Below are 17,912 nucleotides of genomic sequence, written 5' to 3'. Positions count from 1 at the left end.
AGACTAATAAACACTATCCGACAAAAATGAAATATTTAGTGCTAGGTATAAAAAGAATCTGTGCTATATTCATATTTTTAGTTCAAATGGCTTTTGTGTGAAGGTTGCGTGTTAGAATATATACCACATCGTGAGGTCTTAACCATTAGTTTAAGTTTTAGGTTGAGTTAGTTCCTTGATAGTCCCACGTTGACAAGTTCCAATCATTTTCTTCTTCATTGGACATAGAGGTGTTCATTCGGGTCATAGGATTGATTTCAGGTTAGGTATTTCGGGTCCTTTTGAAATCGAGTTTTAAAGTTGGGTCAAATCGAATTTAATTACAAGACTGAGTAAATTTCAAGTTATCGGATCTATTTTAAACACTTCTAATCGGAGATATCTAGCTTCATAGCACTCATAGAGGTTATATTACTAGGAAGCCCCTGCTTATATTGAATCATAGAAGGAACATTATTTTGATCACTTGAGTTCATATTTGCTTTGTTTTAAACTGTTTTATTTATGTACTATATGGTTTCTTGTGCGATGCAGAATTTTATTAAATTTTTCGACATATTTGTATTTATTAAGAAATTAAAATTTTAAGAAATATATTTTATATTATAGTTATATTTCATTTATACATTACATACATTGTATGATTTGTATTATATTTTGCATTGTGCGTGAAGATAATTTTGAAAATTTAATTCATGATAAATAAATCACAATAAAAAAGACCAAAAATTTGATTATATATTTAATATAATTATATATATACTTTAATATATCTATTTTGAATAAAAGGGAAAATGGTTCGTACCTATAGTATACAATACAAAATTATGAATTTTTTTAATAAAAAATAACATACAAATTTATGCTAACAATAATAAATATTATTTTAATTTTTATAAAAGTACTACAACTATTAATAACACACTTGAAAATCAAATTAAACATAAAAATATATAAAATTATATCATAAAGTTTAAACAAAAAATAATATTTTTTGTCATAAAAAATATAAGCGAAGTACATAAAGATAGTTACAACCTAAATCATATTAGAATTAAGCATTGCATCTAAGTAACCATTGGTATAAATAATCAAAAAACAATCCTAATAAAAGTATATTATCTTTTAACCATCTCAAAATATCCAATACACTAAATATTACTCATTTAATAAATAAAATTAAAAAGATTTTATAAATAATTAAAAAAAATAAAGTAAAAAATACATATGTGATTTTCTAGTACATTAAATGATGTAACCTAAAAAAAATATAAAATCAATCAATATAAATAATATTATAGTCATAATTAGAAAGTAATAAAGTCAAAAATATGAATATTAGTCATAAACTCATAATAACAATGACATCATCATTGAGTTTTAAAGGGAAAACTTTTGTTGAGGTTGTGAATATTAGCACAACTTTGCTGGTTTGGTGCATTTACAACCGACAAATGGAGATCAGAATATTTACCCGAAAAGAGAATTTGAATGAAGGAAAAGAATTTATATTTTGTATGTTTGGAAATTAGGCAAAGAGTTGTATATAAAAGGAAGTATAGAAGGTAAAAAAAAGGCAAGGTAAAATTAGAGGTGTAACAAATGCCGAGATTTTGCATAAGTGGTTACAATTTTTCCCTAATAAAGCCAAGACTATTTCTTGTAATCTATGAGATATATAAAGAGAAATAAACTTGAAGTAAATTTCGATGGTTTTCCAAAATAATTGTTGAACTTTCAACCGTTTGTTTGACATGGAAAGTAAATTCATATGGAAATTGTAACAGCCCGACTTATCGTTGACCGAGTAATCAAGGTCACTACGGGATTCATTTTCCAAGAAACTTAAATCACAATTTCAAAACTTGAGCAAAGGGGTCACCAGCTCTTTAACGTAACTAACTCAGCTAATTTCCAAACCTAACATCTAACTAAAACACAAGGTAATCATACAATTCACTTCAAGTCCAATATAACCAACAGAACCAATTTTAACATATATTTATCCAAAAACCTAATACAAAACTACAAATTCTCACGTGTTCAGCTCAATATACATTCTTGGAACGCTATTCAACACTGTAATCAAATTAAAAGTTGGAAACAACAGAGGGTCAGATTAAACTGAATGAGAAGTAACAATCCAAAACAACAAATACTGTAGTTTCCAAATAAGGGTTTAAAAGCAACATCAGTTTTCTAGATCTATGGGCGCACAGGGAGTCTAGTTTGAGAGGTGCCCCATAGCTCTATGGCTATGTCGCTCTCGGATGAAGCTAGTCAATATCTGAATGACAACTTGCTTCAAAAACAGGGAGTAGGGAACAATGTTCCTTAACTCCGTCAACGACCAACTCGCAAGCCCGATCCATTGACCATATCATAATATCAACATAAGCATTCACAACAGCATTTGTCTCAACAATTTTCAATTTCAAAAGAGTTTTAGTAAAAAGTTTATATTCAAGAATATAGTCTGGCCAGACCCTTTTAAGGAACTGCTACTACTCACCGAAAAGACGCTTCAAGAAGTCAAGACCGGTTCACTGCAATCAACTAGAAGGTTATTTGATGATGTCGTTTCCTGAGCATAACAAGGTCACAACATCACTAAAGAGCGTTCGATACTGCTATACTAATGAAAAGATGCAAAGATGCTTGCAAGTTGATAATAAGATATGTAAAAACAATCATCAACAGGACAGAGAACATGAATTTATTTACTACCTCAATAGAATGGCGGCAATTGAAACCCAAATAAGATAATGTCGCTTAGAAATCAGACTTGGAAACAAGGTTTTGTGGTTTGCTTCTTTCGAAACTCACAAGAACAGGGAAGAATCAAGGCTAGTGACTGATGAACAGATGTTGCTTGTTGTTGTGTTTACAATAATCAACTGCTATTGCTTTATCCGATGCAGAATAAGAGGTCTTGTTCTTCGAAAATTAGGGGCGAAAATCAGATGGATTAGGGCTTTGTTGCTTCGAAAATCAAATGAAGAAGATGGATTAGGGCTCTGCTTTCCTTCGAAAATTAAATGAAGAAGATGGATTAGGGCTTTGCTTTCCTTTGAAAATTGAAGACACAGAAGGATAGGAATGAAAGGGGAAAGGTTTCGAATGGCTTGAGAAGGAAGCCATTGTTGTTTTAGTTCTTGAAACTCATAAAAGTAAGATTTGAAAAGTTAGTGTTGATGAAGATGATGAATGGAGGCACAAAAAGTGATTCCTGTTTCTTTTTATTTTATTTATTTTATTTTCCTTTTCTTTTATTTTTATACTCACATGACTTATAGAACATTTCCTAATTGTTTTGAGCCCACACATCTATTCTCGATTTCATTCGAATCTCACCCAAATATTATTTATTTATTTATTTTAAATTCCCGAATTAATTTCTCGTATGTTACAGAAATTGCTAAATCGTAGGAATTCATTGTTTTTGCTAAATTCCTATGAAATTAGAAACATTGCTTGTTTGATGACCTTATAAACAATGAGATTATATTCTCATGATTTATATTAGTTGTACTATTTAACCTATTCATCGAGTTTGTTTAACAATAAGACCGTTAATTTGTGTAAAATAAAACAAATATATTTTCTTCTATTCTTGGGCCTAGGCCAATGCACTTCATGCATATGTTCAAAATGGGACTTATTAGCACTCCTTTGGAGCCAAAAATAAAAATGCAAGTTAACTTTTTTCTCCCCAATAAACAACCAACAATCATATCTAATTTTCTAAACATCTTACGAGTCGGCTTATTCACATGGCTTAAAAGTCAATAAAAGTAAGTTTAATCAATATTTACGGCTACTCAAGCAAGCCAATGATAAAAACCAACGGACAACAATGATTTCTTGAACACCCCAAAATATCAATCACTCTTTCAAAAAAGACGCCCTCCATCTATTGAGATTGCTACATTTTTCTTTATAAATTTTTATATAAAAGGTGTTTGGCAAAATAACTTATTGACTAATTTTAGCTTATTTTAATTTAAATAAAGGGTTAAGTGGTTAAATCAGCTAATGCTCATAGTAGTGGATTCAAAATCAACTGTTTAAACTAGTTATTAAAATCAACTTATCAAATCAACTATTATAATCAGCTATCATCTATCAGCTATTTGTCTTAACACTTCATAGTCTCGTAGATTTGTATAAATTTCAATTTCAATGGGACGCATATTACAATTAATCTTTTCCTCTTCTGGAGTGTCAAATTGTCAAGCCGTCAAAAGAGGGTTCTCTTGTGATTTGCAAGTGCGTCAACTCACAAAAATTTTACTAAAAAAAAAAATATTAAATCTAGTCATTTTAAGACTACTTTTAAGTCTACTTTTGTGAATAGAAAATTGAAAATTCAACCAAGATAATTCAGACGGACTAAAAATTGACAAATTTTTTAAAAGTCTATTTTAATTTCAAAAATTATAATATTTTTATAACAATTTTATATGTTTAAATACCTAACATACACTACGTACCTTAATATTAAGAGCCCTAATTTTTTGAGGTCCTGTGCGGTCAAATATGTTGAACATGCTCAGAATAACCCGACTGTGATTAAATACTTATTTTCATGGGGTTTAAAGTACATTACATTTAAACCCTTTAATAATCACACTAAAAACCCCAACTTTCTCCTCTATTCTTTAATTTGAGTGCAGAGAAATTAATGAATTATGGAGAAATATGTTGTATTTTTCTCAATTTATGTCTTGTACTATTTTTTGGGTACTAAAATTTATTCATTTGCAGAGCCACTTTCCTATAATTCTTTTACAATTTCTAGCTTCAATTACCCACAAACCAAGCTCAAACCTTATGAATGGCGTTATATTAGAGGTGGGTTTTCTTAATTCTTGGCTACCCATTTAAAGTTTTTGTCTTTTTATCATAATTTTCTCTTTAGATGATTGATTGTGTGATTTTAGAGCCATTAAAGTTGCTATCTTTATTATTTATTTTAGTGGGATAATGATTTTTCAGAAGTTTGGTATTGTAATTTTCACTTTAAATTATTGATTATGTAACTTTTGGCGCCATTAGAAGTTGCTATCTTTTTTTACATTTTAGCTGTTTGATGGATTTTTAAGAAACCCTTAAAAAAGAGAAGAAATTAATGGTAGTTTATGGTTAAATTTGATGATTTTTCATATTGGGGGAAGGTTTTGATGGTTTTTACAAATTGATAATTTAAGATTTTAAGACCATAAATGAAATGAGCAAAAAATTGTTTTTTATTGCTAATTGTTGATTGTCAAGTTGTTTTTGTTGATGCAATTGAGTATTTCTTTTAATATCATATAAAAAGTTCAATACTTTAAAGTTCAAAGGTTAGATTATCTTGCATTCAGAATAAATGGTGATTTTTTGTGCTCTTATGGTTTTTGTGTTCTTGCAGTTGATTTGCCACCATGGTTTTCTTCAATATCTATAGGACTAGAGTCAGATGTGGACCTTGTAAGTACAATTAGTAAGTTTGCTATTGCACACTTACTTTTTACTTGCTTCTTGATAAATCTTCAAGTTGATATTTGATAAGGTCACTTGTATATATACACCATTCAATGCCAAGCATTAGTTCTAACAATGAGTACTAGTATAACATAATTCGCTAGTTGATTCACTCTTTGAATTCGTGATACGCTCAAATTTGCCCAAAATAACCCAAAACCGACCGTGATTTGCTTTTCTCGATTCACGATTCGCAAGGAGATTTGTGAATCATGTGACAATTATGAGTACGGAGTACCTATAGAACTGAACAACATCACGCTATTCCAATGTCATTAAATGGAGTCCACCTATGTTCCGATTTGTTTTGTTTAGGGCCTAGTTGTTCATCACTATGTTTTGACCATTTAGAATTGAGTTATTTCCAGGCTATATCATGCTCATCCACATTCTTACGACTTTGTGCAGACGTCCGGAGCTTTGGAAAAGATTTCCAAAAGTACGTTGCCACTTCTTTGCTTTAGAGATGGAAGCCCCCCATTGCCTGATTCTTCAAACAAGGCTTTGAACCATCTAGGTGAAATTCATTGTGATAATGTAGTAATAAATTTGGTTTTGTTAGTCAAGTTTGCCTCCTTGTTAGTCATTGTTGAGCTTGTAGGGGTATTGTGAGATTATGCATCCTTTATATTGTGAAGTGATTTTGTGGATGGTTTTTTTGGTTTTGCAGTTTTAAGATCTCTTTCTAATGGATCAGTTGAATCCATTGTTGGTGTACAAAATGCGGAGTTGTGCTACCCTTTAGAGAAAAGGATATCTTTTAAATTGACAAATGAACAGGTCCTAATAATTTGAGCTTTGATATAGCTTAAGAGTTTGAGACTATGTTTTTTGTTTGCATTCTCGTTTATTGACAATGGAAGTCGTTGAATACTTGCACTATATTTGAATAACATTTCTGGAAGGAAAGGAAGGGAGGGAAGGGGAGTAGAGGGAAAATTGGTGTGTTTTTCTTCTAAATCTTTCCGGTGTTGGGAGGATTTTTTTTTGTTCAATTTGTGAAGGAGTTATTCATTCTAGTAATTTTCCTTCCGTTTCCTTCCTTTTCCCTATTGCTATTCAAACGAGGGAAATGCAATTCCTCCATTTTCTTTCTCGTCATTTCCTCCAATCCAAACATAGTGGGATTGACCTTCTAGTTTTTGTGCAGATAACTCCAGGTGTATGGTATGCTGGCCTTTTCAATGGGGTTGGAGCTATGCGAACGCAATCAAAAATGGTAACTATTCACATGTGTAAAATGAAATGGAACAATTAAATCGAATTGGAGGGAGTATACAAAACCGATCATACCCATGTGATATTTATTGTTAATTCTTGGATTTGGGATGTGCAGATCAGTCGAGGAAGTTCATACTCCTTTGCTGCCAATGTGAGTGTCGAAGGATGTATAGCATCAAACTTATGGGGTCAATTCTGCAACAAAAGCATCGAAACACTTGCATGTTCTCCCATAAATGCAAGTTATACATCGACAAATGTGTCTCCCCCTGATTTCTATAATGGGAGCAAATATTTGGTTACTTGTAGAAATTCCATAGAAGATTTTTGTCTTGGGGATAATGAAACCAAATTCTACTCTTTGGAAATAATTGGAGTGGTCGAACAATTGATCATTTCAGCTACAAACATCGGTCAAAGTAAAACCGATAATAAAGCAGGGAAAGTTATTTTGATGTGCTACGCTCGCTACGGTGCAATTGCTCAAACAACCATGCACGATTTCTCCGGTGACATAAGTAAAGGGTCTCTAGTTGTCCCATTACCAAAGATAGGACGCTGGTATATCACTATTACTCATATTAACACATCCAAAGGATTTGACTCCGTTCAAAAAAATGTTGCAAAAGTTTGCTTTTCCCTAGTATGGCAGGTCGTTGAATGCCCTTTTGGAAAATCTGGATTCAACTGCACTTCAGAATTATACTCGCTTCAGGTCATATTTATTTCACTTATTATCTCTATGCAGCATGCCATCTTGCTAATTTGTGAAAATCATAAACGATATATATTTTTTCTGAGATTTTTGGTCAATCGATATTTTGCTTAGAGTATTTATGTTTATCGTTGTCTTAGGACTAAGTCCCTTATTTCGACGGGGCCAAATGTTCATAGTTGGTTTTGGAGTTTATATGATAGACTTTAGGAAAACGATCACTAAATCATGTACACTTATTTTTGTGAAATTGTTAATGATGTTTGCTACCAAGGGTCAATCCGAAGCAACCTCTTTGTTATCAATGACATGGGTAAGGCTGTGGACATCCCACCTTTTAAAACCCCCGGAGCCATTTAATGGCGTTGGGGTAATGGAAATTGTTGTTGCTGTCATGGGACTTTTGAATGAGACCTTCCACCTACCTTAGGGAACTTTACTCACTAAAATGGGAGTACTTGGATCCTAACCTGTGGCGGATCCAGCATGATGTAACTAAGGTCACTTGACATCACTTCATTTCAAAATAAATCAAAGATTACATGTAAATATACCCTAGATGAGTTAATTAGACCAAAGATCAAAACTCAGTAGGCGTGTTTTACTTAATTAACATAACTTGCTTTTTTTTCCTGGGTTCGCCACTGATTCTAACTTAACTTATTTCAACTGACAATGTATATGCCATTTTTTAGAATCAATTAGAGAAAAGAAGTATGCATTATAGCTGCTTCATATGACTTGTATTGTTTCGTTCCGTGGCACTGAGATATTCTTGGTGTTTCTACTTCTATTGCAGACGGTTTTAAGGAAAAATTCCTTGGTTCCGTTTGAGTCTTATTATGTGCCATTAGATGGGAAGGTGTCTACCGACTCAAACAGCTTTCCTTTGGAACTCCAAAGTAACTCAACGGTGGGACGGGTTTTTGGTATCACTTGGACTTACTTTGTTCTTGACATTCCTCGTGGAGCCGCTGGGGGTAATTTACACTTCAAATTAAAATCAAAGAAAAAAATTGGTTATGAAATATATGTGAGATATGGAGGGCTTCCATCTGCAGATATATGGGATTTTTACTATATAAACCATATGAACAGCAGCACTACGTTTTTCCTTCTATATAATTCCAGCAAAGAGATGGTCGATTTCTACGTCTTATACGCTCGGGAAGGAACCTGGAGTTTCGGTTTGAAGAATCTTGATTCTATTGATAGTGCATCTATAGAGCCAACTACAGCTTCCATTTCACTTGAAAGGTGTCCCAAGAGATGTTCTGCTCCTCATGGATCGTGTCAAAATTTTGTGGATGAAAGCGGCTTGACAATATACAGGTATAGAAAATTGGTCGCTTTGTTTTGGCTTTGTATTGTACACTTTCAATCTCTATACTTTGATATGTGCAGGTCATTTTAGGTTCTTATTCTAATTTATTATTTATCTTACACTATTCGTCAGCTATTGTTCTTGCGACCGGACACATGGGGGAATTGACTGCAGCATTGAACTTGTATCTCGTCAAGGTATATTTAAATTCTATCATGCTGTTGACCTGCTATTGTTTAGTTGATTGGTGTTTTGGTCCAAATATTGTGCTATTTTAGTTCGTTTATTCTGTTAGAGTATATAACATATCATAGGGACTCAACCATCAGCTTAAGCTTTTGGTTGTGGGGTGGTTGAGATTGAAACCCGAAACCTTTTGTCACGCAGGCTTATGATACCATGTCAAAGAACCAACTCAACCGAAAGCTTAAGCTGATGGTCAAGGCCCCAAAATATGTTTATATACTCTAACATATCTAGTTTGTGAATACGATAGCTGAAATTTTCTTCATGCTCTTGATTTTAATAAGATAAAGAGGTAAGATCTCAATTTGAATGTACTGCCCTTAGTTTACATGCTGGGAAAGAACAATTCTTATTTCGTCAAATCCGCCCTAAACCCTTTTGATATAACTAACTAACCAACTATAACCGGGAAAACTTTATGGATTCCGTTTCAGTTTACTAACTTAATTCTCGCACGCTATCATGTCTGGTATGGCTAATTACAATGATGCACAATACTTTTCATTCGAGAAACTTTGATGTCTTCAACTTTGAATGATGAAGGGCACATGTGGCAATCAATTTCGCTTATTGCATCTAATGCTGCTGCGGTTCTTCCGGCATTCATGGCCCTCCGAAATAAGGTAAATTTAGGAGTTTGATGAACATACTTTGTTTTAGGCCAGATGAGCCTCAATGATAGTATGAATGTTACAATGAGTAGTTGGTTTGATAAATTTTTTTAACAAATATATCTTGCGAGATATTCTAGTTTCTTATAATAGGATACTTTTTTGATGTAGGCATTTGCTGAGTGGGTTATTTTTACATCCAGCGGAATATCAAGTGGACTTTACCACGCTTGTGATGTGGGCACCTGGTGTGCATTAACATTTCGTGTATTGCAGGTATAGTTTGGTTCAATGTTATACACACAAATCAAAATTAGTATTTATTGTCGTGGGATGAAATAATTGGCCATTAGCTTTGTTGGAACCTTTAACTGAAAATAACATTGTGGTTGTTCTTAATGGAAGATGATTTGGAGTAGAGTAAAATGAGCAAATGATATAGATAGATTTAGTATTGATCAAGTATAAACCATTGTGATCGTCATATTGCTGCGTGAAGTACTGTTGTGTGCCGTTGTGTAGAAATAGTATGCTCCCTAGTCAACTAAGCTTTCGCATTAGTACCATAGTGCGAAAAGCACAGAACGTTGATGCGTTAACCAGAGTGATGCAGTTATCGTAACCCCAAAAATCGGCCAAAAGTATGAAATATTCTTCGAAACAGTCCAAAATGCGATATTTTTACACGTTTACAACGCGTGAATTACGGCTTTGTTTTTTGAAAACATTTACATCTCGATCAATGTGATGCAATGTGGCCTTGTTTTTGCACAATGATTGGTACCGGTAGTGTGTTCGTCATCTTGTGGTCATGCTCATATGTAGAAATATGTCTTGCTCGTACATCTAACGTGAATTTACAATCATCTGATGCAATCTTAGTTCATGGACTTTTGGCTGTCTTTTATGGCGGTGGTAAGTACGTTTGTGTATTTGGCTGCTATCGATGAAGCATCGAGGAGAACAATCCATGCTGTTGTGTCAATTCTAACAGCTTTAATGGCCATAAGTGGGGCAACCAGGTACTTATTTCACTTAACGAAACCTGAACACGATTGAATGCTCCCTCCCTGACTTCTACGACTGCAGGTCCGTAAACATAATTCTGGTAATTGCCATCGGAGGCACGGGTTTGTTCATTGGCTGGGTCATTGAGTTGTCCACTAACTACAGATCATTGTCATTCCCTTCAGGATGCTTCAATGAACTTTTCAGGTGAGTAGGGTTCAAATTTTGTTGTAATTTATATACATTTAATTGTCATGTCCATTCGAGAATCATGGGTTAGCCTAGTGGTTGAAGGGTTTTTCTTCTACCCTTATGATTGGGGTTCGATTCGAACCACCTACAAGAAGATATATTCCCGCACCCCTTGTCGCCTTTGGAAATTCTTCTCAACCTTAAAAAAAATTGTAGTTGTTACAAGCAGAATGTCCCTTATTTCGATGGGGCCACTAATTTCTAGTTTTTTGGTTTCAGATTATAATAGACTATATTAAAAAGACTCGTTAAATCATGTGCACTTTTTGTTTATTTGTGAGAAGTCGTAGTTGATGTTTGCTCCAAGGGTCAATTGGAAACTTTTTTGTATTACATGGGTAAGGTTGCGTACATACGAACCCCATACCCCGCTAAGTCGAAGGGGATAAGAATGGAGCTGTTACAAGCAGAAATAAGAGTATAAATATACTAGTGCAGAAACTAGATGGTTATCGGTATCTTGTGATGTTTTTAGCGTGTCTTCACCCGATTCAATACGTTCATTCCTATGTCTTCTCTTTTCAGATCGCAAAACATAAGAAGTTCACTTCGTAATTTTGCCAAGATGCTGTTAAAGCGTTTTCGTTGGGGTTTTTTATTGGCTGGCTTTGTTGCATTGGCAATGGCTGCTGTAAGCTGGAAACTTGAAACTTATCAGAGCTATTGGATATGGCATAGGTGATTCTTTCGTTACGTTGTATTCAGCCGTCTCATAATTTACGAATAAGAGTACATCGAAAAACGATCCTTTCTAATCACAATTAATATTTTTTTGTTTGAATAAATTTTTCGCAGTTTATGGCATGTAAGCATATATACGTCCTCTTTCTTCTTTCTTTGCTCGAAGGTTACACGAAGAGCAGGTGACATCGAGAGTCGTACACCCGAAAATGGAAACTACCAATTGACTCGACAAAACTCAACTTCTCATGAAGCTCATTAGAGAAGAACTCTTAAATATGGTTTGCTTCTCTTAGTAAAGGTGCGGTTTGGCAATTAGGAAGTCCAAGGCTTAGGTATTACATCAAAACTAAAGCGTACCTAAATCGCTCTAAATAGTTGGCTTTTAGATGGTGAAGACCACTTTCTAACCTTTTTTATATAGGGCTATAGATTTTATGAGGTTTTATGGATATAGTTTTGAACATAGTGAATAGTCGAGTCAAAGAAATTCAATATTTTTAGGTCAAAGGAGGTCGAAAAAGTTTCTCCCTAATTGATCATGTACGATTTCTAGGCGAAATTGTGTAATATATGTATATTTCTCCTTTAAATCACTTGTAGTTACACCGGATATGCTATAAAGATCAATACAACTCAAATTCTAATACTTATTTTGGTGTCTAACACATATCTCTTCACTATATAATGTCGTAAAATACCCATAACATCTAAAACGGGAAAAAACTGTTTATAATGTGCTCTCTTCGCTTATTGAGCTCCGGAAAGTGGTGTAGTTGCTAATGATTCTAGCACGGCATCTCCCATTGAGCTGTCTTACTGTGTGGAGGATGAGGAGAGAGGTCCGTCATCTGAAGCGGCTGATAGCTCTCGAAAGTCCTTGCGTATGCTCCATAGGATCTCTGCGCATCTTTGCATTGTTGGCCGGTTTACTCGGTGTGGAGCTAGACATATTAAGGCCAGTTCGAGGATCTTTTCTACTGTTATGATATTTGTTGTTGTCGCTTCTACTCGAGGATCAAGGGTTGCTTTTGCATCTCCTTCTGTTAACTTCATTATAGCCTGTACTATCACATTACCATCAGAAGTGTAAGTTTTATGTGAAAAACTGAAATACTGTTTGTTTAATCTAACAATACACGAGCAGTTAAACTTAATGTAGTTGGATGTATTTTCAGGTTCGACTTGGAAAATATCGTGTCAGACCAAAGCATAGTGCAAAAATGCAGTAACAAAAGGGTTGCCGTTTTTTATAATGATAAATAAATGTCGGTCAAAAGCATGAGATTTTCCTCGAAACCGCATCAATTAGGTATTATTACATCTTTACAACGCAAAAAACATCGATTCAGTTATTTTAATAATTACAGTGCGGTCAATGCGATATGATGCGATAGCGGCCTTGTTTTGTGCCAAATGTTTTGCTCAAAAAGCCAATTACGTCAGAAGTTGGGTTAATGTTAGCTCAAATTTGGTCGACTTTATAAGATCGTATATAAGTTGAGTCAGGTTTGTTAGCACATCTTTACATGAACTTTGATATCAGAGGTTTAGTTCATGAAATCCAAAACATAAACAAGCAGAGGAAATGAACGCATACCCATCTTGATGTAATCCGCTCTTTCACCATTCGTTTATTTTCAATAGGACGTCTACCTGTCACAATTTCCACCAACAATACCCCAAAGGAATATACATCGCTCTTCTCAGTGAGCTGGTAGCTTTGGAGGTATTCCGGGTCTAAATATCCGGCAGTGCCTTTAACTTGAGTAGACACATGAGTATGACCGGCGTTTCTATCAGCAGCTAATCGAGCAAAACCAAAGTCAGCCACCTTTGCTCGTTTACGTTCTGTCAGAAGAATGTTTGAAGATTTGATATCCCTATGAATGATTGGATGATCTGCAACCAGCATACAAGGCATTATTATGTTGATCAAGTTTGGCTAGGAGGGCATTTGGGTTGGGTCATAGTCAGGTAAGAGTCGATTTTGACCCAGTTTTCGAGCTCTAGACCAGACTAAGCGGCTCACTCTGCCAGGTTATTTGTGCGGCCGCAACCCCTGATCAACTATAAGTTCTTTACCTGTGTACATGTGAAGATATGTAATGGCATGAGCAACATCTATTACAATGTCAAGCCTTGCAGCCATATCCAAAGCCTCACCTCGTAAACCTGCATCAACGTTGCACACATCGATCAGCTCTAAATCGACGTTTGTTCCACAAATAGGCACGAAAGCTGTGCAGAAAAGCAGCACTTACAATCTAAATGTTCTCGAAGAGTTCCATTAGGAACATACTCGACAACAAGAATTCGCTCTTCTTTCTCTTCCAGATACCCGTAACACCTTACCAAGTTCAAATGATCAATCTGATTTAACGTTTGGATTTCGGTTCGAAATTCTGCTCCTAAATGCTTACCATAATCATTCTACAAACAATCATAGAAGTCTGTTAGAACACAAGTTTTCTGAACTGAATCAACGGAAGTTAGATCCTCGAAAGTACCTTCTTAGCGCGTTTCACAGCAACGAGTGTGCCATCATCGAGAGTTCCTCGATAGACAGTACCAAAGCCTCCTTGACCAAGCCTAACTGAAGGGGAAAAATCCTTTGTTGCCTTGTATATTTGTGCCATGGTGAACTTCCCATTTAGAAGATCATACTCCGAAATTGGTTTGCTTGATCGATCGTTACGATGTTTCTTGCTGTCATTTGAACCAGATGAAACTGAAAACAAGCAACTTCATTGTTCATTACCCTGAATCCTGATCAACAAAATCACTTTCCAATACAAAATCAAGTAATTTTCTAAAAAAAACATACCACATGCTTAATCCTGTCATGGAACCAACTCTCCACCAAAAGCTTATGATTAAGGTTAAGGCTCAATATATGTAATATACCCTATCAAGCCTCCTCATACAACACAAATTATTAAATGAGACGGTTTCACGCTAAGACCCTATTGACCTTTTAGTGGATTGATCAATATACAATGTCTTAATTACAACCTTTAAATTGATTACTTACAGTTTTAAAATGATCACTTTTTATAGCTTTTAAGTGATCACTTCTGACCTCAGAGTAATTATTTACAGTTTAAAGTGATTAATTAGAAAAATAAACTAATTATATGAGCTCGTCTCATGGTGAGACAGTTTCATACACAATTTGTATTTCTCATACAAAGTCCTTTCATATAAAAGTATGATTACAACATAAACATCTCATTTTTCATGCTAATAATTCCACTTAAAAAGAGGGTAAACGAGATTCAACCCCTAACCTAGGTGGCTACTATACGATGTCAAAAACTAGATTGATGATTGAAGCTGAATATACGTTATATACTCAATCACCAAGACCATCTCCTTTAACTATTTTATAACAAATCTAATCACTCATATTGCAATTAATATCAAATTTTTTAATATTTTGAGCCCTAAAAATTTCGGGGCACCTGCTAGATGCTAATCGACGGCCATGCCTATCACACCTCCCGCATGAGAGGCATTTTGCTAAAATTATAGATACAACACAAATTCCCTCTTGGAGCTAATAATTCCACTTGAATGTTCAGACGAGATTTGAACTTATAACATGGGCTAATGATACCATAGGCCAATATATATTATATATTCTATCAGATTTTTTTCTCTGTTCAACTAGGCTAAACATATCCGTACACATTTATAGGAATGAATGACAGAAAGATTCAAACATACCAGAAGATGATTTCCAATGCTGAAAATCACCATGTTTTCTCAAAGAAGAAGGATGTTCGTCATCTGGAGGAGTAAAACAGTCAATAAAAACTCCAGCAACAGCTTTAACAGCATACCTAACTGGGTTTCCTGATTTCCGACCATTCTGAGAACAAACCTCTAAACCATTTGAATCAGTGGATCGAGACACGGGTTCTGGAGTTACTGCCATGTTCTCAAAACTCTTTTTTATGACTTTCATACCCATTTCATTTTTGTTCATCATTCAGAGTTTAGGGAGAAATTGGCAAGGAAAGAAAATGAAATGGCGGGGTGTTGGGAAATTGCCTATAAGTGATAAGTATTGAGTGAAACAAAGAAAGTTTTGGAGTGTTGGAGCCGTTGGGCCCACTTTAAGCCACTTGAGTGAAATGGAGTATTATTTTTTTTATCTAAGGTCTTATGATCGATTCTCATTTGGCTCCATTTTCTTAGTCTACCTTGTAATACCCAAGTGTCCAATTCAATGTTGGCAATTGAGGTATCTATTCTAATTATTGGGTTAATTTAAGGTTAGGTGTTTTAAGTCAGTTTAAATTCGAGTTTTGTGTTTACATTGGTATTTATATAATTTTAAATTTATTTTAATGTCAGGTCAAGTCAGCTTTAGGTCGGATAAATATTAAATCGTAGGGTTTGTTTTGAACACACCTATTTAGTAAATTGGTATATTATAGAGATGAAGTAAGTGTACCCGTATAGGATGGGCCGAATAATCATCTCTATATATTTACATAACTATTCACTCGCTATTTTTTTGTTTTATATGTTACGCAATTTAATTTTAGTAAATCACATTATCAAATGATTTGAGTAATGATATAGGTAGGTCCGAGTCTAAATTATTCATCGATTGGTTAGTTGAGCTATTCAGACCCCAATTTGTACATAGATTGAATCCATTTTAAAAGTATATTTACTTACTTTAAAAAGCAAATTATTGACATATTTATTATGAAAACTAATTAAAGCTATTAGACTCAAATATATCATAACCAAATTCGACCAATACATGATTTTAGTTGGGAGTTGGCACTAAGATATGTTCTTGTTTTAAATTATTGTCATAAAATGGACACTAACTTTTTTGTTTCCTAACTTTTTTTTAAATTTTGGTGAATTTTGCATCATGGGTCAAAAATTTGTGCTGAAAAAGCCAAAAATGCAGTTTGATGTTAGGACAAAAATTATATACAACATAAATAAATAAATAAATATATATATATATATATATATATATATATATATATATATATATATATATATATATCACACCTTAAAATAAAACGTAGCATTAGAATTTTTAAAAATATCAAAGATTAAACAATTATTTGATGTTATTTTCTGGAGTGAAAAAGTCACCAACAGAGAGCCTACATGGGCCACAAGAAAGTGATTACTTAATTGGGATTTTAGAAAACAATCGAGAATAAAAGAAAGAGCTAGTCTGTTAAGAGACGTCTTTCAAAGCCCAGCCTATTAAAATTTAATGTTTATTTACATTATTCTTAATGTCTATTTAAATTGTTTTTAATGTCTACTCATAATATCTTAAATGCCTGCTTATATTTTTATAATGAGTATTTATAATATTTCAAAAAATTTATAATGGACTAGTCCAATTAGAAATGTCTCTCAAAGAAACCGTTCTCGTAAGAATTTGTTTAAAAAAATTTTTTAAAAGGTTGTACAACAATAACTTAAGTTATTTAAAATGTTCTTACCATCAACTTAGATAGCTGATTAAATAATCTAATTAAAATATTTATTTTTATATTGAAAATACTTATTACATTTACATATAATTTTTAATATTAAAATTGACAATTTAAATATTTAAATATTTATTTTAATTTTTTAAATTTATCACTTTATAAATATATTTTACTATAAAACGAACTCTTACAAAATTTCTTCTAAACTTAATAATTGTTTAGGAAATAGCATCCCTTTCAAATTTTTCCGTACACGTTAAGTATAAAATGCACTACAGCTCCCTAGTCCTTACCAAATTCCAGATTGCGCAGATTGGGTAAACTGCTACTTATCAATTAACAAATCCTTTGCTTTCATTTAACAATTATTGATAATATATACCAATAATTTGCAAATTATAGTTTTGAAGTCCGACACTTTTATAAATTATAGTCTTTATGTTTAGTTTTAGTGAATCACAGTCTCTAAAAATATCAAAAAGTCTACAGCATTCAGGCCAAATAACAAAATTCCGACCATCTTAGTGGTTTTTGGCAAAAATGATGTTGCTTGCTTGTTTTAAAAAAAAGGTGGTACGTTACGGCAAAAAATATGTTACCGTTAGAAAAAAAATATTTTTTTCAAAAAACATTGAACAGAACAGTTAAAAAATTGTTTTTTTTACATGAAAAAAATGTTACTTTCCTGAGAATAAAAATGAGAAAATTTGATAAAGTAACAAAAAAATGTACATACAAATCTAAAAGGAGTACATATTGGAATGATAATCTTGTAAATAATTGAACATTTATTAGGTGTATATACATACTTAAAAGATGTATATATTCAAATGATATTTCTATAA

At 33.3% G+C, this 17,912-nt stretch overlaps 2 protein-coding genes across 4 annotated transcripts; one reads left to right on the top strand and one right to left on the bottom strand.

Moving 5' to 3' along the window:
- Positions 1-4,522: 4,522 nt before the first annotated feature.
- LOC130811341 (uncharacterized) lies at positions 4,523-12,005 on the top strand. 3 transcript variants are annotated; one of them, XM_057677609.1, is made up of 15 exons: positions 4,523-4,854; positions 5,414-5,472; positions 5,935-6,043; positions 6,197-6,306; positions 6,677-6,745; positions 6,863-7,462; positions 8,262-8,442; positions 8,524-8,794; positions 8,919-8,983; positions 9,576-9,655; positions 9,815-9,919; positions 10,526-10,665; positions 10,733-10,858; positions 11,429-11,581; positions 11,699-12,005. In XM_057677609.1, the coding sequence occupies exons 1-15, from the start codon at positions 4,692-4,694 to the stop codon at positions 11,844-11,846; spliced, it is 2,379 nt and encodes a 792-aa protein (XP_057533592.1). In that variant the 5' UTR covers positions 4,523-4,691; the 3' UTR covers positions 11,847-12,005. The 3 variants fall into 3 exon arrangements, with proteins under 3 accessions (XP_057533592.1, XP_057533591.1, XP_057533593.1); XM_057677608.1 differs by having other exon boundaries at positions 4,545-4,854; positions 8,262-8,794; XM_057677610.1 differs by having other exon boundaries at positions 4,794-4,854; positions 5,414-5,485; positions 8,262-8,794.
- A 141-nt stretch (positions 12,006-12,146) lies between these two features.
- Positions 12,147-15,631, bottom strand: LOC130811342 (calmodulin-binding receptor-like cytoplasmic kinase 2). The gene is made up of 6 exons (XM_057677612.1): positions 15,314-15,631; positions 14,095-14,315; positions 13,849-14,017; positions 13,670-13,759; positions 13,185-13,486; positions 12,147-12,646 (listed from the first exon to the last, which is right to left on the bottom strand). Exons 1-6 carry the CDS (start codon positions 15,576-15,578, stop codon positions 12,401-12,403), a joined length of 1,293 nt encoding a protein of 430 aa, XP_057533595.1. The 5' UTR covers positions 15,579-15,631; the 3' UTR covers positions 12,147-12,400.
- Between the last annotated feature and the right edge of the window lie 2,281 nt (positions 15,632-17,912).

This window comes from Amaranthus tricolor, chromosome 4, assembly GCF_026212465.1.
Source record: "Amaranthus tricolor cultivar Red isolate AtriRed21 chromosome 4, ASM2621246v1, whole genome shotgun sequence".
NCBI lineage: Eukaryota > Viridiplantae > Streptophyta > Magnoliopsida > Caryophyllales > Amaranthaceae > Amaranthus > Amaranthus tricolor.
Note: the sequence above shows the minus strand (reverse complement) of the source record. Positions and strands in the feature narration are given on the sequence as shown.

Excerpts from the sequence above, each read along its gene's own strand:
- LOC130811341 (XM_057677608.1), top strand. The coding sequence starts at position 4,692 with ATGGAGAAATATGTTGTATTTTTCTCAATTTATGTCTTGTACTATTTT. Across the intron at positions 4,855-5,413 it reads TGAATGGCGTTATATTAGAG|TTGATTTGCCACCATGGTTT; the intron begins GTGGGTTTTCTT and ends GTGTTCTTGCAG. Across the intron at positions 7,463-8,261 it reads CAGAATTATACTCGCTTCAG|ACGGTTTTAAGGAAAAATTC; the intron begins GTCATATTTATT and ends CTTCTATTGCAG.
- LOC130811342 (XM_057677612.1), bottom strand. The coding sequence starts at position 15,578 with ATGATGAACAAAAATGAAATGGGTATGAAAGTCATAAAAAAGAGTTTT. Across the intron at positions 13,760-13,848 it reads TCTTCGAGAACATTTAGATT|GTTTACGAGGTGAGGCTTTG; the intron begins GTAAGTGCTGCT and ends ACGTTGATGCAG. Across the intron at positions 13,487-13,669 it reads ATATCTTCACATGTACACAG|ATCATCCAATCATTCATAGG; the intron begins GTAAAGAACTTA and ends TGCTGGTTGCAG.